General features: G+C 42.2%; 3 protein-coding genes across 5 annotated transcripts; 1 reads left to right on the top strand and 2 right to left on the bottom strand.

Moving 5' to 3' along the window:
- Positions 1–1,503: 1,503 nt before the first annotated feature.
- On the bottom strand, positions 1,504–7,922 carry LOC135121305 (uncharacterized). 3 transcript variants are annotated; one of them, XM_064045620.1, is made up of 31 exons: positions 7,729–7,922; positions 7,601–7,674; positions 7,446–7,534; positions 7,281–7,389; positions 6,129–6,274; positions 5,962–6,017; positions 5,814–5,899; positions 5,684–5,756; positions 5,569–5,632; positions 5,344–5,508; positions 5,025–5,289; positions 4,880–4,970; positions 4,771–4,820; positions 4,578–4,709; positions 4,423–4,522; positions 4,294–4,370; positions 4,168–4,235; positions 3,926–4,100; positions 3,750–3,875; positions 3,537–3,697; positions 3,390–3,484; positions 3,141–3,323; positions 3,002–3,087; positions 2,887–2,948; positions 2,654–2,824; positions 2,368–2,601; positions 2,261–2,311; positions 2,068–2,207; positions 1,929–2,014; positions 1,774–1,872; positions 1,504–1,717 (listed from the first exon to the last, which is right to left on the bottom strand). In XM_064045620.1, exons 1-31 carry the CDS (start codon positions 7,905–7,907, stop codon positions 1,521–1,523), a joined length of 3,690 nt encoding a protein of 1,229 aa, XP_063901690.1. In that variant the 5' UTR covers positions 7,908–7,922; the 3' UTR covers positions 1,504–1,520. The 3 variants fall into 3 exon arrangements, with proteins under 3 accessions (XP_063901690.1, XP_063901691.1, XP_063901692.1); XM_064045621.1 differs by having other exon boundaries at positions 4,297–4,370; XM_064045622.1 differs by lacking the exons at positions 1,504–1,717; positions 1,774–1,872; positions 1,929–2,014 and having other exon boundaries at positions 2,084–2,207; positions 2,261–2,339; positions 2,397–2,601.
- Positions 7,923–8,819: 897 nt separating this feature from the next.
- LOC135121306 (integrator complex subunit 6-like) lies at positions 8,820–12,666 on the top strand. Its single transcript, XM_064045624.1, has 21 exons — positions 8,820–8,986; positions 9,059–9,132; positions 9,195–9,251; positions 9,345–9,422; positions 9,479–9,551; positions 9,623–9,711; positions 9,819–9,914; positions 9,975–10,215; positions 10,276–10,463; positions 10,519–10,611; positions 10,666–10,949; positions 11,002–11,104; positions 11,165–11,247; positions 11,311–11,344; positions 11,406–11,511; positions 11,564–11,706; positions 11,756–11,948; positions 11,999–12,223; positions 12,275–12,364; positions 12,421–12,475; positions 12,563–12,666. Exons 1-21 carry the CDS (start codon positions 8,920–8,922, stop codon positions 12,618–12,620), a joined length of 2,430 nt encoding a protein of 809 aa, XP_063901694.1. The 5' UTR covers positions 8,820–8,919; the 3' UTR covers positions 12,621–12,666.
- Positions 12,667–12,877: 211 nt separating this feature from the next.
- Positions 12,878–22,744, bottom strand: LOC135121313 (DNA polymerase epsilon catalytic subunit A-like). The gene is made up of 58 exons (XM_064045631.1): positions 22,721–22,744; positions 22,331–22,485; positions 22,195–22,277; positions 22,049–22,140; positions 21,879–21,980; positions 21,712–21,822; positions 21,557–21,660; positions 21,382–21,483; positions 21,195–21,320; positions 20,982–21,140; positions 20,825–20,924; positions 20,663–20,755; positions 20,520–20,606; positions 20,436–20,466; positions 20,282–20,379; positions 20,177–20,231; positions 20,061–20,126; positions 19,799–20,004; positions 19,621–19,741; positions 19,499–19,572; positions 19,386–19,443; positions 19,228–19,322; positions 19,063–19,176; positions 18,886–18,998; positions 18,750–18,825; positions 18,644–18,700; positions 18,503–18,582; positions 18,379–18,456; positions 18,133–18,316; positions 17,941–18,080; positions 17,821–17,890; positions 17,476–17,756; positions 17,292–17,422; positions 17,101–17,240; positions 16,912–17,037; positions 16,715–16,855; positions 16,482–16,655; positions 16,302–16,426; positions 16,180–16,246; positions 16,077–16,125; positions 15,956–16,017; positions 15,816–15,903; positions 15,660–15,760; positions 15,545–15,599; positions 15,437–15,492; positions 15,321–15,387; positions 15,115–15,267; positions 15,007–15,065; positions 14,865–14,947; positions 14,670–14,808; positions 14,472–14,614; positions 14,290–14,411; positions 14,173–14,237; positions 14,002–14,111; positions 13,841–13,940; positions 13,660–13,782; positions 13,451–13,599; positions 12,878–13,393 (listed from the first exon to the last, which is right to left on the bottom strand). Exons 1-58 carry the CDS (start codon positions 22,742–22,744, stop codon positions 13,060–13,062), a joined length of 6,297 nt encoding a protein of 2,098 aa, XP_063901701.1. The 3' UTR covers positions 12,878–13,059.
- Between the last annotated feature and the right edge of the window lie 578 nt (positions 22,745–23,322).

Genomic DNA, 23,322 nt, shown 5'->3' with positions numbered 1-23,322 from the left:
TTATTTATGAGTAAGTTTTTTTTATAATAATAATAAAGACAATTGCGAGATAGATTTATGCCTGTGGGCGTACTTGGAGTATTTGCTCCCTACAATTATCCTTGTCATAACTTTTTTAACCACATAATCTCCGAGATATTTGCTGGAAATGCCAATGTTATAAAAGTTTCCGAGTACACATCTTGGAGCTCCAACTTTTACTTAAAAAAAATTAATTCAAAGCGCTTTAAAGACCGTCCGCCACTCATCTGATCTTGCTCAATTAATAACTGGGTTCGAAGATGCTGGAAAAACTCTTGTAGAATCGGGTCTTGATAAATTATATTCACGAAATCAAGTAGTGTAGGAAAGTTGGTTGCCCAAAGAGGAGCTTAAAACTTAATTCCAATAATTTTAGAATTGGGGTTTGAAAAGATCCGTTAGTTATCTGCAAGGATGTACAACTTTAAAATGTTAAGCAAATTTCTCTGAGAAGTGTTTTTCAAAACAGCGGACAAAACTGTATAGGAGTGGAATGCATGCTTATTAAAGTGGATTTGGCTGAACAGTTTATTAAGGAGGTACGCAGGCTTAGTGAATTCTATATCAAATTTAATTATAGTCCACGGGTGTTCTTCATTCATAACATTAAAAATCGGTTTTTCATAATAACTTCATATGAAAGTTGTAGACATTTCAATTTTATGCTAAAAATTTGTTTCTTTTTATGGTAATTTTATTTATTTATTTATTATTTTTAAGTTTAGATTGTTCCGATCTTTAAAAACTTAAACAAGGTAGCCCCCTCAGCAAAAATCCCAATTCTTTAGATTTGGGGCCATATGCGCACCTTCCCAGATTTCGCATGTTGCCGAAATGTTAAAGGAAAGCTGCGGCCAAGAAAGTCAGACTTATATGCAGAGGTAGCACTGGACTGTTTTTCCAGCCAACCCCCATTGCGAGCGTCACTCCCTCCACATGCGTATAGGGAGGGAAGAAACTTTTCAGGTTAGTTATGGTCGTGGCTACTTGGAAAACCGAGAAGAAACTTGTGGAAAAAGTAAATGACCGCCCCTACGGGCTCGGATCGGATGCCCTCTCGAACGACGGACGTGCCTTGAGAATCGCGGAGGATATTGTGGCCAAAATGGCCAATATTAATGACTTTGGTTCGAACTACATGAGCCAGTTGTTACCGTTTGGGGGCGTCAAGTGCTCGTGTTTCGAGAGACTCGGAGCGCCAGAAGGACTTCGAGAGTGTTGGTACGCTAAAGCGCTTATAGAGGACACCTGCAAGGATCTAGCGGGTATCCAGTTGCCAACACATGCCTTATATTTTATATTCTCTAGGAATATCACGTGTACCTGGGCCTTTTTGCTATCCCACTAGCAGCAAAGCCTATGAAATCTCAATAGATCTTGTGAAAGGGGTAGCCTACCAAACTTCATGAAGCCAACAACCCGTTGCTTTAGGGCATCTACTAAAACTTTATTGGCTCATTATAAAAAAAATTAATAATAAAGTAAAAGCAAAAGATTATTTATTCTGCATGCTCTTGATTCTGAACGAAAGTACAGTTATCCTTCACAGAAAGAAGAGGCGTGGGCTCTGGATACTTCAAAAGTGTGGGTGCGCACGATGCAAGCGCCTGCGTGACCTCAAATAAAGGGTCACGAAGTTCTTGCAGGTCGTCATTGGCTGCTGAATCAACTATAAGCTGGCATACGGTCGCCACTTCTGCGTAACATTAACGAAAAGTAAGAGGTGAAAACAATAATGATATTAATAAGGACGGTCGTGTAAGGCGGGAGTTTTCGTCACAAGGCGTACAATAGCCGCCGTTAGCTGTATAGTGGCACCATTACGTAGCTTCCTATGCCACTGTTTCGCTCCTATAATATTCACATTACTTGTTTGATTTTGATGATAACCGCTGCAATATTTTTACCAATGATAATAAGATCCTCGTACCAACTTCTTCTTAAAGAAGGCGAAATGCCTTCATTTATACACTGGAAGCACGTGTCAAGCAAGCTATAGGCTAATCGGAACTGGAAAGAGTGCGTAGTATTTAAAGTAAAATTAACCGCAGTAAGCAGATATAAGAGGTCATTCTCGCGCGTTTGCGGTACGTTCCAGTACTTCGTACAAGTTTGATTAGTAACGCTACGGTAGCCTTCATGCTTAGAGTGCTAAAAAGTGGATGGCGGACAACCCACGTGGCCACCTTCATTGTAGTGTTTTCTAAGTACACCAAGCAGTAGAGCGAGAGGGTAAAACCTTAGCCAATCCGCAAATCGTCTTGTCGGCAATCCGGATTCTTTCTTCGGACTGAGCAAAACAATAAGTACGGGCACGCCTATCAAATAAGCAACTGGCCATCCGACCTTGATCAATCCAAGATGAACAAGGATACTATCGCTCAGTTGTTTCACATCACTTTCTTCAAACTTCTCCATACAAGCGTGCGTCAGTTTTTCTAAAGCATTGAGAGGAGCTTCAATCGAAAATATGTCAAGTTGATGGCAAGGCAGAGCCTCGAGTTCCTTTTCAAGTAAAAAAAAAGAGTTGCTTTCATTTTCTGCATCAACTTCTTCTAAGTGCACGAGCTTAGGAATATCCTGTGGGCAGTCAATAAAATGCCATGAAAGTGATGTTAAATAGAGAGGAGACCAGGTAAATATTTTCAGGGGTAGGACGGTATCCAGCCGCGAGAGTACGGCGGAGGGTTTCTGCTACAAAATAAATTCTAAGGCGTTCAGTTACTTGGGATTGAACATCGCCTTTGTCAGGCATTTCAGTTTCTTTCATGGCAGTCTTCAATACTTGCGAAAACGAGTCGCTCTAAGTAAAATAGGAAAGAAAGTCAATCCCAAGAGGGGAAGAGGGCCTTTCTTCCGGCTTACGAGGGGCGAATAGTAGTGGTTGGCAAGACCCCACTCTTCCAGCAAATCGACTAAAAAATCATCTGCGCGCAAAAATAAGTGGCGCCGAGTATTAGAATGATAAAGAAAGTCATACCCTCAATAGCAGTACCAAAGAAGTCTGCCAGTTTCCGTGAGACGGCCCACACTGCAAAGGCACCATTAGTTACTCCTCGCAACTCCCTTTACACAAAAAAAGTGTAGCTAAGCATTACCAGCAAAAGGTTTAAGGAAACCTAAAAATGCTCGACAAAACCGACGAGCCTAGGCTATGCTCGCTAGTATTTAGCCAAAGAGAAATCCGCCGAAGAGACTCGGCACACAAAAGCAGCTGCGGTGCATAAAAGGGCTCGTTAAGTTCTTCTATAGAATTTTTCGATAAAAGCTGCTGATCCAGATGTTTATAATCAATGACGTTTCTGCACAGTACAATAAAAAAAATTGGAAAAACATAGTAAAACTGCAGCCTTTGAGGAAAAAGGTACGGGTTGTCTAAAAAGTCGGTGGGGAGAGAGTCCATGCTGCCCAAAATGACGCAAAGAAGGCAGCGTAAAATATAAGCGGTCAAAGGAGGGTGCACCTGGAGTCCGTTACGTTACAAACATGTAGTACCGCTGAGTGCAGATGAGGACCTCAATGCACAGAAGATTGCAAAGGGCACTCAGGCAGTGCGTACGAACGCCCAGCTGCTGATAGTTTCCTAACAAAACTCGCAAGCAATTCACAAGTAGAACGTGACGGCCTTCGCTACTCGTAAACTTTATTTGTGAGAGGTCGCACAGCAGCTTGGCGACTGCCTGAGGCAAAGTCAGCGGGAAACGTTTAGAGGCAGGTGAGGAAAAGACCGGCCTCGATTATTTCGGGCTCGATGTCGGAGTCGCCGTCCATGCCGAGGTTAAACCTATCTTTTAGCCCCTCAAATAAAATGCTAACGTAGTGCGGATAGGTTGCAATGAGACTTTTATGGTTGCCTAAAAAGGCTTGAAGGAGCGCGAGGTAGCGAAGAGTAAAGTGCAGCTACCAAACACGCAAGATGTAGTTAAAATAGCATCGAATTTGTTTTCTCCACGCGTGTAGGTCAGCAATAGGATGGGCCCCAGTAGAGGTAACAGCGGAATGTCTCTATCGAGTCCTGAAATTTTCAAGCTGCAAATTGCCTTCAAGACGCTCCCAACAACTGCATTCTCCTCGTCGCACTGGTCGAGGACAGAGAAGTTCAGTTAAACAAAATAGAGGATATCACGTGGGAAGCCACGTGATTACCAGGCCTTCTGCTGCAAGCTCGACGAAATTGTCGGCAAGTGCAATAATAACTTCCTCTGAACAGGTGCCTTAAATGCATAAAAGCATCAGCAACGCAATATAAAAGGCTGAGGAGTGCATAAAAACCACGTGCACAGAGGATAAAAAAAGCATGCAAGGCCTTCCACGCTTCCACTCGCGCATACTCGCTGCCGTCTTCGTCTCTTCTAACAATTAACAAGGCAAAAGTGTACTTTAACGAGACAAAAAAAATACGTGTTCTTGCAGCCCGCAATGATGCTTTCTAGTACATAGCCGGGAGTGGGTAGGGACACGAAAAGGCTTTGCTCCACGGAACGAAATAGCTCAGCGAGTGCTAAAGGTCCTGTTAGTCTGCCTAGCAAAGCGCCTCTAGCAAAGCTCCAGTGAACCTCTGAAGTAACTTTCGCGCACATCGATAAGTTCGGAGTTCAAGTGGCCGTCCTGCGATATCCAGGAGAGCAGCAGTGGCGCAACAGAAGCAACAAACTCGTCAGGGGAGACACCGGCTTTCTTTTTCTCTTCTATACATAAATAAGCTCGTCAGAAAAGAGTGGTTGGCGCAAATCATGGCGAAGGGCTAACCTAACACAAAGTCCCAGTTTCTGGAATTTGATTGGGCCACGGCGCCGTGACTGCAAGGGGAAGGGGTAGTAACCGGCATATGGCTGCATCACACGTACAAAAAATGCACCCGTAATTGTTCTGGTAAGAGTGGACGAGCAGCTCGAGCTTCTGCTGCTCCGACAGACAATCCATGTTTAGCAGGAAGTTAAAGCACGCTCCTGAAGGACGAAGAGTTTTCCAAGAAAAAAAAGAAGCGCTAAAGAGCAGGAGACCTCCCGCGTCCTGACAATGTGGGATGGGTGACTCCAAAAGAGCCAGAAGCTCCGCATGGACCACGCTCTGATAAAGGGTATGCGCCCTGGGGTGCCCAAGCTGCCAGAGCGATTTATAAAGCGCGACTATGGCAGATCCGGCTTCGGCATTAGCAGGCCCGCAAATAGTCACGGCCGTCCTTCGAGGCACTCCGGGATGCGTGTGCCTATTCTGAACTTGCATGCTCTCGAGGAGACGATCCAGCAGGCCTTCTAACCGCAAAACCTACTTGATGGGTCAATAATCGTTCCGCCAATGGTTCAATACAACTAATAAAACCTTAACGGTGTCCAGACATAAAAGGTGCATAGTCATATTGATGCCGTGGCGGTGGACCCACGTGGTTGCCTGAGAAAGGTCATCAAGAAGCATCTCCACGTGATCCGCGATGCCGGTTTCAGTGTTTGGAACCGAAAGCAAGCAGTTTAGCAACGAAGCGGCTGCCTGCGCGAAGCCAACATTTTTCACAACTCCGCAAGAGCATTAATGACGGACTCGGCTTACTCTTCTGACGGTAATTTCCTCGTCACTTAACAATTTTCGGGCGCTTTCAGCAAGTCTTGCATGCCTATAAAAAGGGTTAAGCAACGAAGTTTTCTGTGTAACCAAGAAATGCGACCAAGTAAGATTTTCATCGGTGTTTTTAAGTACCAAAAGCTGCCCGTGAATTTCTGAAATGCAGCGTTCAACCGCTATACATCCCCAATAATAACTGAAATTGATATATATATATAACGGTGAGGATAAACCTTTTATACTCTGCACACGAACTGCATTCCGGTGCGTATCAGAGAGATCAAGAAACATAAAAGGAAGGAGATAGTCCAAACAAAAACTAGGAGTATACAATCAAGTTCGGATCTACAATCCAAAAAAAATAAACAAAAAAAAACTCACGCAAAATTTTCGTAGCTGATGTCTTTGCAGCTTCTAACAGTAAAACCAACAGCAACCTATCAAAAATCAAACCCATTCAGTTAAAACTTGTAAAAAATTAAAAAATTAAAGATCAAAGTAGAATTTGCTTAGCGAAAACATTTGATTAACTAACTCAATTAACTTACTTGAAATCCTTCTAATTCTCTCGTGTCTTTGGATTGTTTCGTGGTGAGAAGTTCCTTCGAAAAAAAAGTAAATATTTTGTTTCCGATGAGTTCAGCCACTGAACCGAAAGCCCACGCTGCAGCCTCTCTCAGTTCCCGTTTTTCGTCTGAGAATTAACAATAAGTTAAAAAATAGCGTAGAATTCAAATTAGCTCTTTTTAAAAATTCTCGTAAAAACTAGAGTAGTCATGAATTTTTATTATAAAATGTTACCAATTCCTCCCTAACTGATGCTGGCTTATAAAAAAAACTAGAAAAACTGCTAATAGTGCCTTGTTAATGCTTTTATAAAGAAATTGGACTTTATTTTTGAGTAATTTGCGCTTTAAAAAAAATTTATATTTAAAGTGAATTTTTCTTAAAGTAAAAATAAAATGATATAAACTGATGCGATACTAAATTCTTTAAAAAGAAGTCTAAAAGGCAAATCTGCTAAACAGTATTTAAAAGTAAAAAAACCATAAAAAAATAAAAAATCGATAAAAATTAATTGTAGAGAACACCAGAAGTAGTTGTGAAACAGGAGTGCTTCAGGTAATATGTAACCTTTGTAATCTTTTAAAACTTATAGTAAGTGTTAATATATAAATTAAGTTATTAAAAGTTTTAATCAAATTAAAAGTACTTTGAAACTGCTACCCTTAAGTCTACTTGTGTTGCTATACTTAAAATTTAGATGAAAACAGGAAAAGATTGAAAAGTGCTAGCAAATACACTAACAATCAAAATTGACCAACTATTAATCTTAATAAGTTGTGCCGAATTACAAGATCCGTCTGCGTTTTTTAACAATGTTAGAATATTGCTCTAAGATAATAGGGGTAAACAGTAAAAATACTGCCAAGGAGTAAATAATTTTAATAACAACTCAACTATTCTTTTTAATTTAACGAAATACACGCTAACAAACAATCAAATTTCCAGCTAACACCGGAGGAAAACTGGTATCCTTAATAATACCCAAAAAAATAAAAGCCTACGTAAATAATAGTATACTAGTATTACTCGTAATATTTCATAACAGTTTAATATATTATTAATTTACACAAGATCTAAGTTTTATGGTTATATAAAAAGTATACAGAAAGGTCTCTAGTGAAACGCACAAATACCTTTTAAAAATTTTATAATTTTGGAGTAAACAAAATCAACGTCCGTAGACAAAAACGCTTCAAGACTCTCTTGAAGAAATGTAAAGACATAAGGAAAAGCGTATAGACCCTCATATATTAAATGTACGTTAGTTAAATAAAATATGAACAGAGTAAGGGGTATACGTTCTGGATCATCTGCCAATTGTTTTTGAATTGAAGAGGACCATTCAAAAGGCAATGCAACATTCGTCTAGGATCATATAAAATTTCTCCTGTTACCCCGTAGAAAAAACGTAATAAGCAACGTTTATCTTTTGTTACAAGTATATAAGTTTAACCCGACTTTAATTCATCTAGTAGTTCATCAAGAGCAAAAACAATAGATTTATACGAATCTTCCAACATACACAAACTGTAGGTAATTATAAAAGTACTACCGCAGCATGGAAATGAAATTTATATATACCCTTCTTTATCCTCTGAAGTAACCTCTGCATCTTTCAACTGAAGTAAACGTTCCAATTTTAGAAACAGCTTTTCCCAGTGTTGCTGTACCTCTGATGATACTGTAGCCTTACCGTTCTTCTGCAAATTTGAAAGGGAAGTACCAGAAGTCACAAATGTGTAGCTCTCAGCAGTAATCATCAAAAGTTGAAAACGTCAAACGAGCTAGCCAGCGGCCTAAACGAAGGTAGTTCTTTTTTTAAAACGTGCTGTCAACGCCTTATCTATTTAGTTAGCCCTCAATGTGTGTTCCACTTTACAAAGTTTGTTGAAACCTTTTTATCCATTTGTAGTGTTCATACGCAAGCTGCGGTTAAGAAAGTATAACAACATTGAAACCTGGACTAAAATTAAGTCGCTTTCGTTTGTTTCTTACATAGGATGCTATTAAAAAGATACTTTTCGTACCAGTATGAAGACAAGGAATTGAACTTATCACCTTGAGTTTGCTCATCAAAGTTCTTCAACTCTTAACTACGACGACAACAAATTAAAGATTATCATAAGCTTAAGCACATAATTTTCTCGTTTAGCTTACGTTACACTAAAATGATTATTCACTTACTGATATAAATACTTTCAAGGCTGATCCCAAACACGTTAGTTTGTCACCAACTGAAAAATAAGTAAAAAATTAATGCAATGCCGTTAAGCACGGGCACAACAAATGTGCGCTGTGATTAAACAACCTTCACCTATAATTTAAGGTTTTTACTGCATACTTTACCAATAATATAATATAAGATAATATCATTAACATTTGGTTTTGACATCAACGCCACCACATGAAGAAAAAAAGCTTAAAAAAAATATTTAATATAATTGAAAACTAACGTGGTTGCAGAAATAAGATTGACAAGTAAAAAAAGAGTTAGTTAAGTTAACCCTCCAATAGTTCTACGTTGAGCGATAACTAAGAAAACCATTCCATGCTCAAGGTGATGTTTGGTTTTGTACTGTATTCCATAAATAAATATCATATTTAAAAAATTTGAATAGCATGAATTTAATTTTGTTTCCTATTTCTAAATATTAGAGAATTACAACATAAAGGTATAACTACAAAGCACATCAGCGCTTCAGGGCCAAAACATCACTACTCTAATAAAGATTATATTGTAGTTGATAGCATTTTTTAAAATTAAAAATTTCTATGGCCAGTCTCACCGTTGCTTTTTTAGTCGATACTAGCGGTTCAATGAGCCAGAGAAGTGAAAAGGGTTCTTTATAACCTGCTCCTTTTTGAACAATACTATAAAAATTTAACTTGTCTCACTTAGTTATTCTTTTAGGTTTTTCATACCTCGACATAGCCAGGAATTTAATAAGTTTATTTCAAACACAAGCACAAGTTAAAGCACCACAGGTCTTCATATCGCTTTATAACTGGTTCTTAGAAATAGTAGAAACTTAACTTTTCTCTTAAAGGTTAACACCAGTTACTTGCTCATGTCCTTTGAAGAGGAAGTTGTTTGTGCTTTAAAGGTATGTTTTATAAATCCAAATACTATAACTTAATTTCCATACATTTTCAACTATAAATCTACTATCACTATAATATCACAACTTCCTTACGAGGTTCATCCAAAAGACTTGCCTTCTAAGCTGAAAGAAGAGCTGGGAAAACTAAAGCCTAAGGATCTTACCGACGTCGGGGTATCAGTAGCTTTACTATTTTTATATTAATCATTAACAATAATTCTTTTTTTTAGAATTCTCTTAAAAACGTTTTTGAAGTCTTAAACTCTACAAGGTTTCTAACTGGAACTGATTCTTACTGCCAGGAATTTATTATTTCCTTTTTATTAACTTTTCGTGTTTAACATTTTATGCCAATTAAATAATTTTTTTTCAGGGACGGCAACCTTGGAATGTAGATCCTGCTCTTGTTATAGTTTTAACTGACGGTGGGCCTCTCGTTTCAGCTACTGAAGTTTATAATTCGGTTAGTGATTATTTTTTTTTATCTTAGCCACGTAGGTCTTTTGCCAACCCCAGCAGTATCCAAGAACCTTAAGAGATTTAGTATTTTGTTTTTCTTTTTCTAATCAGGTTGTTTGGCCCGGTGGAAAACAGCCAGGTTCTGAGCTCTCCCTGGAACCTTTTCGTTGGGATCAGCGCATCTTCGCTTTAACTCTAAAAATACCCGTAATTTTGTAAAATTTTTTGTCTGTTGCAATATTTCAATGGTTTCTTGTATATCTCAAGGCCTTCTCAAGGGCACCTCAGTTGCCTTATCACGTTAATTTCGATCAACCAATCTTTTGCAAGTTCACTGGAAGCCACTCTGATTCGGGCATCGAGCCGTTTTGCCAGGCATCTGGCGGCCAGTGCATTACTGTCAATAGCATAAAAGAGGCTGAGTCAGCGATGGAGTTTCTGGCCTCCAAAGTTAAGCAGCGCGGCGTAATAGTCAGCTTTGAGCCACTACCTGGGGAGGATTCGGGCGGTTCTTATATTTTTTACCCGCGCCTTTTTTATGACCTGTTTGCTTATAGTTTTTTAACAGAAGCGCAAAATTCGCTCGCCCGGAAGCTGAAACCGCACAGCGCACTTAACATCTTCATGCATGTGCCGTCCTTTGGCATCTGGCCGATACCAGAAGCCTATTGGCTTAAAGCCAGTGCTTCTAAAATCCCTCCACGGGAAAAAGCGAAGAGCGTCATCTACTTTTCAACTGTTTCAACCTCCTGGATGGTTGATTCTCGTCTTCCAGTTAACACCATTCTCTCGCTTGGCACGTTTTTTTTAGGTGGAGGACGGCATGTTCGACAAATACCAGCTAGAGAGTTGCTGGCTAACTCAAGTGTTGCTAGAAGAGAACAATCCAAACACAGCCTACCAGGTTGGTATCCACTAACTCTGGCTGTTGGTTGGCTAAGCGGCCGTCTGGTGGTAGGTCTTTATACTAAACAGCCACTATACACCTGGTCGAGGCCATCCCTTTGGATTTTTGAAGCCGTCCTCTAAGAATCTGTGCGTGAACCTGTTTGTGCTGCCCTACAACTATCCCGCACTGTTTTCCTTGCTCGGTGATTCCCTGAGATCCAATTGCAATGGTTTTACTGAGAATTTCCGCGGTCAAGGCGAGCTGAAAAGGAACCCGAACCCCACCAGCAAATGGCGGCATGAGCTGGACGCTTACCTTCGCGACATCCCCCCCTATTACATTCCGTGCTTGAAGTATTGAACTTCGGCTCTCGACCCAATAGCTGCCCCCTCTCACACTGCCCAGGCAAAGACTGCAACGCTTTGGGGCCGATCGCTTTATGGATCCGCAGCACACGGGGGCTCTCCCGCCTCATATCTCGAGCTATCTTCATAGGATAAAGCAGCAGGTGCTTCAGTTGTCAGGAACGTCACGTGGATCTGCTTTCTATTGCTCGCCCTTTGCCCAGATGCAAAGCGAGTGCGATCGTCTGAGTGCGGGCGCGCATGAAGAGCATGGCACCGGCTTATTGGTTAAGAGGTCTTCCCTGAGGTTTCACACCCCATGTTGATATTTTTTAACCGTTTTTACTGCATATAATATCATCCCAATCAGGGCTGCCACTATAGAAGGGGTCGCCGTGATACAGGTCTCCAATTGTCACGGATTTCTTATTTTTGCTCCTCTTAAGGATTTTTTTTTACTTCCAGGCGAAAAATCCATTCGACATAAAGCGTGAAGTACTTGTCCACGTTTACCATCGAATGGCCAATCAGTTCTATGCTGCCTATGAACAAAAATCTTATGAGGATGAGGGTAAGCGGGGCCCTCCCTCCATTTGTATGCATCTGTATTGCTTGCTGTGCAGAATCCAAACACCATGTCTCCGTGGCCGACATGGGAGCCTTCTCGGCAGCCTATGAGCGCGCTCTAGCAAGGAGGGAGCAAATCAAATTTAGAAAAATAGAAATCGAAAATCCACCAACCAATAAATTTTTGTGCGATGACATTGTACTAGTGATATATTACTCCCGCTACTCTTTATCTCTCCCTCTTCTAGCGCCCTGACGAGGCGCCCAGCCTAAATACAACCCACAACGCACTCTTGAAGAACACGAGAACCCGCTTCGCTAAGCATCAGCATTTTAAGCAAATCATAAGGACACGTAATACTCCTGCCGCCTTGATAGCACCGCCCGTCCTTTTGGATAGCTCCGAAGAAACCCCCGAATCGGAGCCCGTCCAACCCAGCGGTAAACTTCATGTGCGGCTGTACTCGTGGGTAACTCACGCCTCTCCAAAGAACCCCCTGTAGTCCCTTACCGCCATGGAGACACCAAAGTATCGCACATGTGGTCCACGCTACTTCAGCACGAGCCCAGGAGACCTGCGATAATGGCCGAACGCAGTGCCTTCCCTGCACCGTATATCCCCTCCGCCGTTCTAAAGAGACTCTCGGCGCCTGCTGAGCTTCATTATTTGGGATCCGTCGAACAGTTTTTGAAGCAAATTAAGTCTCCCGGGAAAAGTTTATCCAATAGTATTGATTGCATGAATTCTTAAATGAATTGCTATCCAGACACTTCAAAAGTCGAACGCCTTGCTAATATGCTTTCACGAGAACTCAGCGGGGAGCTTGTTTCCGCTATTTTCACCAGAGCCCTTCAAGGTTGGGCTACTTCGCTGCCTATTATATGCAAAGCCGAATTGATATTATTGCTATAGAAGCGCAACGCTACAAAAAGGGGGATTTGATTCAGTTTTTGAACGGAAAGTTGAAGTAGTTTTTTTCCTTTATTTCTTGCCTCAATGAATTTCAGTTTGCACTCTTTTATGTAAAAACTTTTCACTCTATTTTTGGAGCAAGTCTGGTACCTTTTCAAAAAGATAATGCACTCCTATTCAGCCTGTTTTCTGGGCATTAAGTTGTACCCAAAAGGAAGAATATTGCAATAAACATGTGCTCTACTATTTTTGTTAATGTCATAGCACCTAAATACGGTCAGAGCGGAAATAGTTTTAGCTACATTTTATATGACCACTTATAAATTACTTACAATATTATAGAGAAATAAAACTCAAACCTCTGTGCTATTGCTTATTAAGCTTGGAATATATTAGTTTTATATGTGAAATACGCTCACAGTCACAGACCTTTTAATCGCTTACGGAGTCAATAAAGTATAGTAAATTCATATATAAAACCATGCCGTCTGTCTTCTTATAGTCCAGCTATATTATAACAAAACCGGTTCGCTGTAACTTTTTTATACAAGAGAGATTCATAGACTTTATCGGGTTCCTCCGCAGTGCATTACTAGCCTTTAACCTCTTGCAAGCGCAGAAAAGTAGGATGCATAACAGTTAAAATGAAGCGCCATTGGCAAGGTCCACATTCCATGTGACAAACTCTTCTAGCAGTTCAAATTTATGGTACTTGGCAATGCGGTGGAATGTCTGCATTTCTTCTGTAAAACTCTGATGGTGAATTTTTGTAGTGTAGAAGCCGGAGCAGCTGCATAGCAGAGGCATGTGCTCACGTTTCACTTGATGGCATTTGGTACAAACCAAATCCTGCAACTGATAGGAAAGAAGTTTCTGACTCCATGTGTCTATGAGGGTTTGCTCTATCAATTCTAAGTCGTAGGGATGGTCGCACTGTGGGCACTGCCATACCCGCTGCACAAGTTGGGGATCTCTTTTTTTTTCCATTAAAAAGTGCAAAGTTATGCTGCGGAGAAACTCAGAAGAATACCTGCAGAGATCAAGCGGGCGGCAATCATTGCAAAATCTACAAATGACTTCTTGTAGCGTGTAGGACGCACATGGGTTTCTAAATATAGCCTCCTCAGAAAATTCACTAACGCCCAATAGCCGGAAAAGATTTTTGCGCAACAGGGCGACCTTAAAAAGATGGACTTTCCCATCAGAAAACTGTCCTTATTAAAAATAATCAATCCATACTTCATCGGAAATGGCAGCATCCAAGGAAAGAATCTTAAGCACAAATTTAGCGAATTCTATAGCGGGATCGCTCATGGCAAGATGAGAGCCCGGCAAAGCAGGAAACTCGTAGCCAGTAGCCTTCTAAAGATTTTAATAAAATCGCGAATACAAAAAATATCAGGGATTGGACAACACTCACGCGAATGTCAGGGAGGAGCTTGAAAAGCTTTTTGCCCACGCCGCTCAAGAGCTCCTGCACGCGGGTTGTCTCGTTAGAACGCCTGCCATCTTGTAGTCTGCTTCATAACAAAAGTGTCTTCTTAAAAAACCTTGATATAAAAAAAAATACTCCCCAACAACCTCCTGGTTTTGACAGAAGAAGGCGCCCCAACTTTCTGGTGGTCCAGCTGCTCGCTGCGACTGCTCTCATAAACTTTATATATGAAGTCTCCAACTACAAGTTCAAAAGACTCAAAGTTTATAAGGAAAAAGTTACTCGCATATAATAATAAAGAAAAGTAATAGATTTACGCGTTGCAACGGGATCGGGAGGTATTCCTTGATGTTGAGGCTACTAACAAAGTCGCACGGGCCCTCTATTCAGTAAAGTGAGTCCCTTGCCCCAACACGGACACAAAAAGAAGGAACCAGAAAAATGGTCTGTAGTTTTCCTGGTCTGCATGCCCGCATAGTTGCACTTGTCGAGCCACCAGAGCTGCTCCCAGTACACCACCGGGACAAGATCAAGCAGCGCAAAAACTTCTTGTTTTCTGCAAATAAAATGAAAGTTGGGAAGCGGTAAGAGGCTTACAGACCAAAGAGGGCAACACCGAATGCCCTGCAGAATAAAATCCATGTAGGCAGCCGCATCGCTGAGACTGCTCTTCGGTGTGGCAACGATGAGCTTCGTAAAGTTCGCATACACAATGGACGAACCGAGGCGCTTGAACTCCATGACGAGCTGAAAGAAAACCTGTGAGCACAGGTGAGAGCACACGTAGAAGACTTGATGCTTGTGGACGGGAAACCTTCCTCATCAGAGTTTGTACCAGCTGGTGCAGCGCCGGGTCGTATAGCAGAGATCGCGAGTTGCTCAGCCAACGGTAGAAGTGGATGCAAAGAGTGTCCGCCAGCTCGTTATGGTTCAGAACGACCTCGTTCATGAGGCTGCGGAAAAAACGAAAGCATCGGGGTGGATAAGCATATGGATAGCAAGTGTATACCTATGAACCACGCTCTTTAGTACTCGAAAGGCAGCAATGCACGCCGACGAGATATCGTAGCCAGTAAGCACCGTTTTCATTCGCTGCAAGGAAAGAAAGTAAATATACAAAAGGAAAAAAAAATAGAGAGAAGAATATTTACCAAGTTGTCTTCTAGAAAAATGTTCCTGGCGGTATCGAAAGGAAGTTCGTCCGAGACGCCTACCAATGGTAAATGAGCTGCGAGGGAAGAGAACCGGTCAAACTTTACCCTCGGCGCTGTGGAGCTGAGCGGAGTGGACAATGCTGTTGATGGCGAGCGTCAACAGTTCGAGTTCGACACACACCGTATCATAAAAGCCCTCATTGGTCATTTCAAAATAACCCTCCTCCGCTACGTGGCACAGCCACACATTATCCTCACCTGTTTACGTATTAAAATAGTATCGAAAAGGATTGAGCGAAGATGATTATAACCCTCTCTGCCGCCCAAGTCAGGACGGATATTGGCAGAAACCCACAAAACGTGGCCAAATCTTATCAGCTGCGTATGGGTTAATAAATAGTTCAGGGTTAACGTGGGCAAGCTGAACCTGCCGGGTATAAAACACGTCCAATATATAGACGGGATAGTCAAAAGGCAAATTCCCTAAAATAACGAGTTTATCACAATTTTTATGACAATATTGATAAATAAATACCGATGGGCACGTGACCATAAGCAGAGAATGCTATTTGGGACCGCAGCCATTGGTTCTAGCAGAAAAAAGTGAAACTCTTTGAGAACAAGTTCATAAAATAATGAAATAAATATACTCTGTGGAGGGCGAGCTCAATCAGTTTTTCAAGTGCAAGAAATTCCCACTGCAACACGTTATTATAGTCGCCTCCCCCGGCAGCGTTGTTTTTAATGAACACTGCAGAGCAAGCTTAAAAGTATTCTAGCCAAATCAGAGAAGAGGTTTGGCGTACAATGGGGCATGGCAGCCAATGCCGGAGTGTTTTGCAAGAGGGCTGCGAGAGAGCAAGAGCAGTCCAACAGAGAGAAGCACGGCTTGCGCTGCGCCAATGAGGGAAATGCAGGGCACGCCAGACAAAATTGGGGCAACTACCCCTTTAACGGTAGTTGTGAAGTCGTGGACGAAATGTTGCAGTCTATCAAAGGCTTCAGTTTCTATTATAAGGCGGGGCGCAGTAAAAATACTATAAAAATAAAAAAAATAAGGAAGAGACCCGAAGTAGAGTAGACGACTTTAAACGAAATGTTCTCCGGAGGGGCGCTCTGTTTTTAATGAAGTTAATAAAAACGGCGTGTACAGACCTACATGAGAAGAACAATTTCTATATTATCGGTGCCCACGTGGAGTTCTAAAAACTTTTCTCTTAACTTCTTGTACAGGCGCCTGTAAGGGTACCAGAATAGACCATTTTTTAAATCAAAATAGAACAGCTCCGTACGAGGGGCTAGGTAACTGCTTCTTATTTCGGGGATCCACGACTATAATAGCGGCTTGCTCTGAATCAGATCGAAATACTCCAATGAGACTGCAGTCCTTTCTTCCATGTTGACCAATGTAGACGTGCTGAACACATATAGTTTTGAAGGTATTGAAAAGATCCCGCTTTTTAGCACACAACCTCAAAAGAGTTTGCTTTCAGATATTCCGAAGAAGACATGTGATCACTTGTAAAGTCGGCCAGCTGAAGGTGCAGATCCGTCCCTGTAAGGTCCGCCGACTGGCTAACGCGGCAGACGCAGCCTAGAGCGACGATGGCACGGTATTCTAGAGAAACGTTGGTCTCGTAAACCCCCTACTAGCCACGTGCTATGTAGAAGGTCGGTAGCAAAAGGTGTGGCGTCTGTAAGAAACCTCGATTTCTGGATGGTTGAAAAAGCCAGAGAGTTCCTTCATATTAAGCATGTTCTGATAGGCGCTCTCTTTCATTGCAAATTCGTACAAGTGGAGCGCGGGGAGGGACCTCGGTAGTACTTTAAAAACCTTTGGCCACCGCTATGGTGCACATGACTATAAAACCAACAATCCTTTAGTTTAGTAAAGGAAAGCACGTTATTAGGATCCTCCTTTGTGCAGTTGACATAAAACAGTCTTGGAACAGTCAAGGTAACAGCGACAACAGAAGCGCCAACAAACGCCCACATGCGAAACTCACCAGGTGTCCTCGTGGGCAAAAGCTGTGAATTGCATAGGTAGTTTAGGGTCAACCAAAAGGCTGATTTCAAGGTCACAAGTTTCACCTGGATAATCTGCCAGCAGTTACCGCGCAGCTGGCGAACGACATCGTCGCTCCGAAAGAAAGTCTCGAGCCCAGATGTGATTTGCAAATGGTGTTGTCCTCGACGCTGCGCCCGCATCTTTACTTGCCACTTCCACTTCGCTACACACGAAAGGCATAAGAACAAAAGAAAAGAATAAAGAAAAAGGAGACTTTTCAGATAATTAAGATAAAGTTGGTAGTCTGCGGTTTTGTCAGGTGGGGGGCCGTATAAGGCAGCGTAGGCTTCGGACGACAGATCATGCGTCTCCGTGCCGGGTACCACTGAAGAGGAACTCTGAGAGCTAAGGAGCAGCGAGACAGCACAATCTCTAAAAAAGAGAAAGACAGCAAAAACCTGGCTGAGTCCTCCTCAGGGAGTCTATGATCCAACGCCCCTGGAAGGTTAGCATCACAATTGCTCACGTGCCCCTTACTTGTTAGGCCCGTCTTCTCTCTAAGGGGGGCTGCAGCGATGCAAGGCAGTTGGCACTCCTCAATATCAACTGGCCGACGAGGATCCGGGTCAATAACGCGGTAGAACGAGCTGAGGCCCCTTTGCTGCAACGCGGCTCTCTTAGAACGGATGCGCTTGTGAAGCCAATCTGGATGCTTTATACGAGGGACTGGATTGTCAACCTATAAAGAAGCACGTAAATTATGATAGTAGGTCCAACTTTACTTTCCAGTATTTTGCACATACAGCCTGGAGGGCTGCAGGAATGGTCACAATTCTTTGAATTGTGCCACCAAAACGCTCAATATAGTAGTCCCTGCAATACGTGCGTTGGCAGTGAGCAGTAAATCAAGTCAACAAATATACCAATCCAGAATGGTGCGGACGTTAAAGTCCGAAAGAGACGGAAACTTTAACCACTTACGTAGGTAGAAAACTTTTAATTGGTGGTCCGCCAAAAAGATGTTGACGGGAACGGCGCGGTCAGCCACAGGCAACCCGACGGGCTACAGTCAAGGAGCGGTTAACATGCTCTTCATGGGCCTCATAGAGCGATACCTTTTCGGAGATGATAAACTTGCAAGAGAGCCCCTTCCCCCGGAGGGTATCACTCCCGAGAAACTCGCCAAGGCGCTTAGCGGCCGTGATGGTGGGGGACTTCTGAGCGCCATAATCGCCCAACTCGCGCGACATGGAACGCGTCTCAGAAAGTAGCTCGAATATCTCCTCGTCGCTTAGCTCGCTGCGCAAGGTGGAGCTGAGACAAACACTGGGAAAAAAAAAGAGCGCAAATACGTGCAGCACCTTCCCTTGTTGTAGAGTATATCCAGCCACTGATTGGCCACTGAGCCAACAGCTTGATAGCATTCCACAAGAGTCGTTCTGCATGAAATTTAGAGGGGAAGGTGTTCCATGAAAAAGGTGGTACCCCTCGAGGAACTTTTCAAAGATCTGCGACTGGAAGGCTTTCGTAAGCTGAAGCTCGCCACGTCGCTTGAGCTCAAAACCCTCATAAAACAATGACATGCATAAGCGGTAACAAACTATCGCGAAAGACAAGGCGAAGCACCTTGAGTTCAGCCAAAGAACCATCGTTGTTATATACAGCATATCTTTTTTTCAGGTGCTAAATAAATGCTTATGGAAGCTCACTGCTCTAAACACCGAGCAAGGACCTTGTCCTCCTCTTTAGAGGCTGGAAGTATCATGGCGCGGTATGGTCCGTCAACTTCAAAGAAGATTGTGTTTTCACTGTCACAGTAAAGCAGTGGTCATTATAGAGAAAACAGGGAGCGAGAATGCCAAAGAAACCTCCTCTGCGAGTAACGAAGGGCGGTTTTGTCCTCCAGAACATGGTATTGGTGGTTAGTAAAAGTGTTACCGACCATCACGTTGAGCATCGCCCCCGGATAGCTCACAACAATCTCGTTTAAAAACAAAATATAGAACAGAGAAATTCGATGGTGCAGGAAAGAGGGAAGGGGCTACATCAGGCTCGCCGTTAATTCGGTTAAGAACAACGTTTTCGGGAAAAGACGAGGGAAAGGCGCACCAGATGCCGTCCGTATCAAGCTCCAACGGTTTTCCTATACGCTCTACAATCTACAGCACCATCGTACAGAAAAGAATGACTTATTTAAACGATGGCAAAACCTTCCGCGCCTTTTGGATGATGGCCGAACCTGTCAGACAAACAATACCGGCCATTTCCATAGAGAACCACCTGGCCCCCTTTCGCATGACGTAGCCTAAGTCGAGCAATCAAGTAAATACCTCCGAATGTTTTTTGCGCCACATACAAAAAGACAAACCATAAAATGAGTTAAGAATGCACTTGTGGGCCAGTTGCAGTGAATCGTACACGACAATCTGCAAGAAAACCCCTAAAACTCGAAATGAACATCACTTTATAAATAATGCACACCATGTTCTTGATACTCTGCCTTTCGCCCACCTCTGTTGCTCTTGCGAGTTTACTTTGCCATGCCTTCAACTTGTCTGTGCAGCGCATTAACACGTGAAACAGGTAACGGCGAACTGCCCGACCTTTGTAAATATATCGGCGGTCTCTAAACGCGCGAACCGTATCGATGTAAAATGGGTTTTCGCGCATGCAAATAGTGCTTGTCCTGTCTATAACGGTAGCAACTTTGCTTTTCTTGTGAATCTGCCAAAGCGTCGTTGACGCACGTGTATGAGACGACTAATAAAACAGTTTATCAACTTTTTTAGAGAGATCAGCCAAGCGCATCTTAATAAACTTGGCCTGCTCGGCTTCTAAACAACAATTATTTATGCTTAACCAATGAAAATGCGAAGTGTGGTGACCTGAAAGCTCATAGAATGCAAGTTGAGGCTTCTTTGAGGCTTTTTTAGGGTCAAGATTAGGAAAGCGCTCAGATTCCAAATGAAGCTTCACATGTTCATATTCTAGTGGGGAAAAAAAATAAGCTTAGACACTAAGTTCTTCAGGAATAATTATATACCCGGCTTTGACGCAGGTATGTATTCCATGCGCCACTTCCAGTCCATAATTCGCTGGCATTGCAGCCCTTTAGAGAAGAATCTTAGAAGACAAAGCAGGGCACGGCAAAAGATGTACCCGATTGGTTAAAGTCGCAAGCTGCACAAGTAGCTTCGTCGACGATGGCAAAGGGCTGTGCCAATCGTCAAAAAGGCAGGCAAGCGTAGCAGAAACATAACGCACCTGCAGCCGATTGGTTAAAATGATATTCGGGTACATGGCGGACACGTCTAAGTGGTAGATGAGGGGGCACTCCGCCCTTTTTGGCGCGACTCTTAAATCTTAAAAAAAGAACTCGTCCCCGAAGCGCAGGTGGGATACAAAAGAAGAGGGGAACCATCCAGCTTCCTGCGAAGTTCAGAGACAGCCTTTCCAAAAGTATAATGAGGATGAACAGAGCAGTAAATAACGTATAAAGAACTTCATCAAAGTTTCGAATGGTACTCAGATCAACTTCGAGTTCTTTTTCGAGGGTGTAGCGCAGCGCCTCCGGAACTCCACTTTTCAACTTCAGAAGGAAAGCATGGGAGGGAGCGCCCTACGAAAAAGTAAGAAGCTTCACACCTCGTCCAGCGCCAGTCCATCCAAATCAAAATCCACGGGAATATTACTTCGAAAGACGCCGGCCTCAAGGGACTCCACATGGCCACCAACGTACTGGCGCATGCAAAGTAGTGCAGTGTCAAAAATAATATTAAAAATAAACGAGGAGCTGAGGGAATTCACCGTTTCGCTTTCTATGAATTTTCCTTTATAAAATTTGGTGTGAGGCGGGTGGTGCTTATTGGGCATAATCACATCCGCTTTAAAAGCCTCGACCATAAGCCTGGAGGCATCGCATTAAGAGCTACCAATAAACTTCTTGGAGAAAACGCTAACTTACAAGGTCTCGCAAAGAGTCCCTGACCCCTTGCGGAGAACTTCGTCGGGTTCCAAAGGGATTATGGAACAGAGAGAAAAAATAAAAGGATGTATGTATTTCATATATAAGTAGTAGGTGGCCACGGCATCTGACACAGAGTAATTAGCAAGGGCTTGCGGGCTAATTAGCAGATTTCCTTAAGTTGAGAGCAGAAGCTTTTTGAACAGAATATACCGCTCCGACGCAAAACGGCACATGTCTTCGGGGTTGATTTCTAGTGGGTCATAGGCGAGCTTCGCCTTGGTGACTGCCTTAAGACCGTGACTGCCTTGGGGCAGGTAGCTATCCCGCTTCACCCATCTATGATTTGGATGAACCATGGTAAGGCCACGAGGCACTACTGTTATGCTAAAGATCACACTTGAAGGCGTCCATGTGGATAATAGGCCGGCTCTTGTATTCATCCTGTGCGTCTGGACCGAACCCCACTTCGCCCATGATGTCGATCCCATTGACATTTGCTCTAAGCACGCAATCCCAAAGGCGCCATCAGTGCTGACCAGAACCAAATATTTTACACTTAAGAAGTAGCGCACCTCTTATCTACAAAGGGCCAATCAAAATAGTCGCCATTAAAGGTCACGATAATGCAGGGTTTTATTTCCTGAATATGCGCTATAAACTTTTCAAGGGTCGCCTTCTGTGAGTTGCATAAGGGGGATGCCTCGAGACAAAAGGAGAAACACACAACCTCATTTGGCTCGTTGAACACCGTAAATGGCCCTTCATATTCGGGCGTCGGGGTGTACTCAAAATCAGCAATATCCTCCGAAATGAGTTCTCTATTCACAACCAAGTAGCCCTCGAGTCACGCAAGTTACAGGCAGACGCCAGCAAGTAAGCGTGAGAGTGCAGTACTTGGCCGTCCACCATGTATGACACCATCATGACGGAGTCGATGTCGCTATCGGGGAACTTCAAGGGGAGCTTGGTGGTCTCGATATCGAACGCCAGCACGGTCTGAGGGCAGCGCACGGCGAGGGTTTTAAGTCCAGTCCAATCTCAAGTCTTGAATAACAAACGCTCACCAAATCCGGCCGCTCCTCCATATCAGTGCGGAGAGTAAAGGAAGGGTTACTGGCACCAACCCTGACCTCGTACCACCTTCCAACGTAAATCGCTGAAGGCAGAAGGGGTAAGAAAGAAAATTATAAGAAAGATATTGCTTCTTAACAGAGATCAATGGCAACTCGGATGTGGTAAGGCACATCGTATTCCCTTATATCAAGTACATAAGCCAATACATCAGAAGAAGAGCTGTTAAAAGTTAAATTAATAAAATTATAACCAAATAAAAGCAACCGCTTAACTTTTCTTTATTAAGATCGTACAAGTTCTTCAGATTTAGATTTTCTTGATTTTGTAAAACTAAAGGATGAAGAACTTTTCTTACCTTCAGTAAATCTTTGACATTCAGAAATTCAAGTTTTAAATATTTTCGTTTTATACCAATAAGATGATTACTCTGATGTTTGTAAAAATAAAAAATCGTGTTGTAATTTTATAATAAAAGTTTTCCTCAAGGAAAATAAAAGTAATTCTTCATATATGCCCAAAGAAAAAAAGGTCCAAATTAACACCAGTAAGATTATATTTTCATATATAAAACATAAAAAAGAAACCATATCAAGATCTTCCTTTTCAAGAATAGTTAGAGCAACTAGAATGTCTGAAAACTTTTTTTTTAAATAAAATTCCACCTCAACTTCGGTGTCCGGCTTCATAATGAAATTTATAAAATGGCTAACAAACCGAGATGCCGTGAACTATAACAACCTTGCAGGATATATAAAAGTAGGGACGGAACACAAAGGTCGTCTTAAATCGGCTTCCATCCTATTATTATTAATATAAGTAGTAAAACCACGAAAAAAACTTAAAAAACCTCTTGCACAAAGTAAAAATCCACAGCACTTTTCTGTTTTTTGGTTTCTGGATCTACTATTGAAGTCTTTAAAAAAAAAGTAAAAGTTAAAATAATCATATAAAAAATCTTTTAAACTACTTAAAACCAGTAGCAATTAATTCACTAAAGGAAAAGCAACCGGGTGCAGATTTAGGAGCCAGCCAAGGCGTTCCTCATTAATAATAGTCTTAAAGCCAAACTTCAAATCAAGATATTGATTATTTTTAATTCTTTCTAAACTGAGCTCCGTCTGCCGCCTTTAAATGAAATATAGTGAGATGTATGGGTTTTTAGTGCAAAAAAAATCCTTTTTTTAATTATTTTATAAACTTTTTAATAGTAAAGTAACAAAGAAAACTATTCAAGTTCAAGTTTAACTGAGCAAAAAATAGTTCT

This window comes from Zophobas morio, unplaced genomic scaffold (genome assembly GCF_036711695.1).
Source record: "Zophobas morio isolate AGI-343-1 ecotype UQ-CSIRO unplaced genomic scaffold, CSIRO_AGI_Zmor_V1 ptg000548l, whole genome shotgun sequence".
Classification (NCBI taxonomy): Eukaryota; Metazoa; Arthropoda; class Insecta; order Coleoptera; family Tenebrionidae; genus Zophobas; species Zophobas morio.
The sequence above is the reverse complement of the archived record's forward strand: the minus strand, read 5'-3'. Positions and strand labels throughout refer to the sequence as shown.

Excerpts from the sequence above, each read along its gene's own strand:
- LOC135121305 (XM_064045620.1), bottom strand. The coding sequence starts at position 7,907 with ATGATTACTGCTGAGAGCTACACATTTGTGACTTCTGGTACTTCCCTT. Across the intron at positions 7,675-7,728 it reads ACTTCAGAGGATAAAGAAGG|TTTGTGTATGTTGGAAGATT; the intron begins GTATATATAAAT and ends AATTACCTACAG. Across the intron at positions 5,757-5,813 it reads TCGTGTGCAGAGTATAAAAG|CGGTTGAACGCTGCATTTCA; the intron begins GTTTATCCTCAC and ends GGGGATGTATAG.
- LOC135121313 (XM_064045631.1), bottom strand. The coding sequence starts at position 22,744 with ATGAAGCCGGACACCGAAGTTGAG. Across the intron at positions 21,141-21,194 it reads TGCCGTTTTGCGTCGGAGCG|CCCGCAAGCCCTTGCTAATT; the intron begins GTATATTCTGTT and ends TCTGCTAATTAG. Across the intron at positions 19,742-19,798 it reads TGGCTGATCTCTCTAAAAAA|ATTCACAAGAAAAGCAAAGT; the intron begins GTTGATAAACTG and ends ACGCTTTGGCAG.
- LOC135121306 (XM_064045624.1), top strand. The coding sequence starts at position 8,920 with ATGGCCAGTCTCACCGTTGCTTTTTTAGTCGATACTAGCGGTTCAATG. Across the intron at positions 8,987-9,058 it reads GAGCCAGAGAAGTGAAAAGG|GTTTTTCATACCTCGACATA; the intron begins GTTCTTTATAAC and ends TTATTCTTTTAG. Across the intron at positions 10,216-10,275 it reads ACCTGGGGAGGATTCGGGCG|AAGCGCAAAATTCGCTCGCC; the intron begins GTTCTTATATTT and ends GTTTTTTAACAG.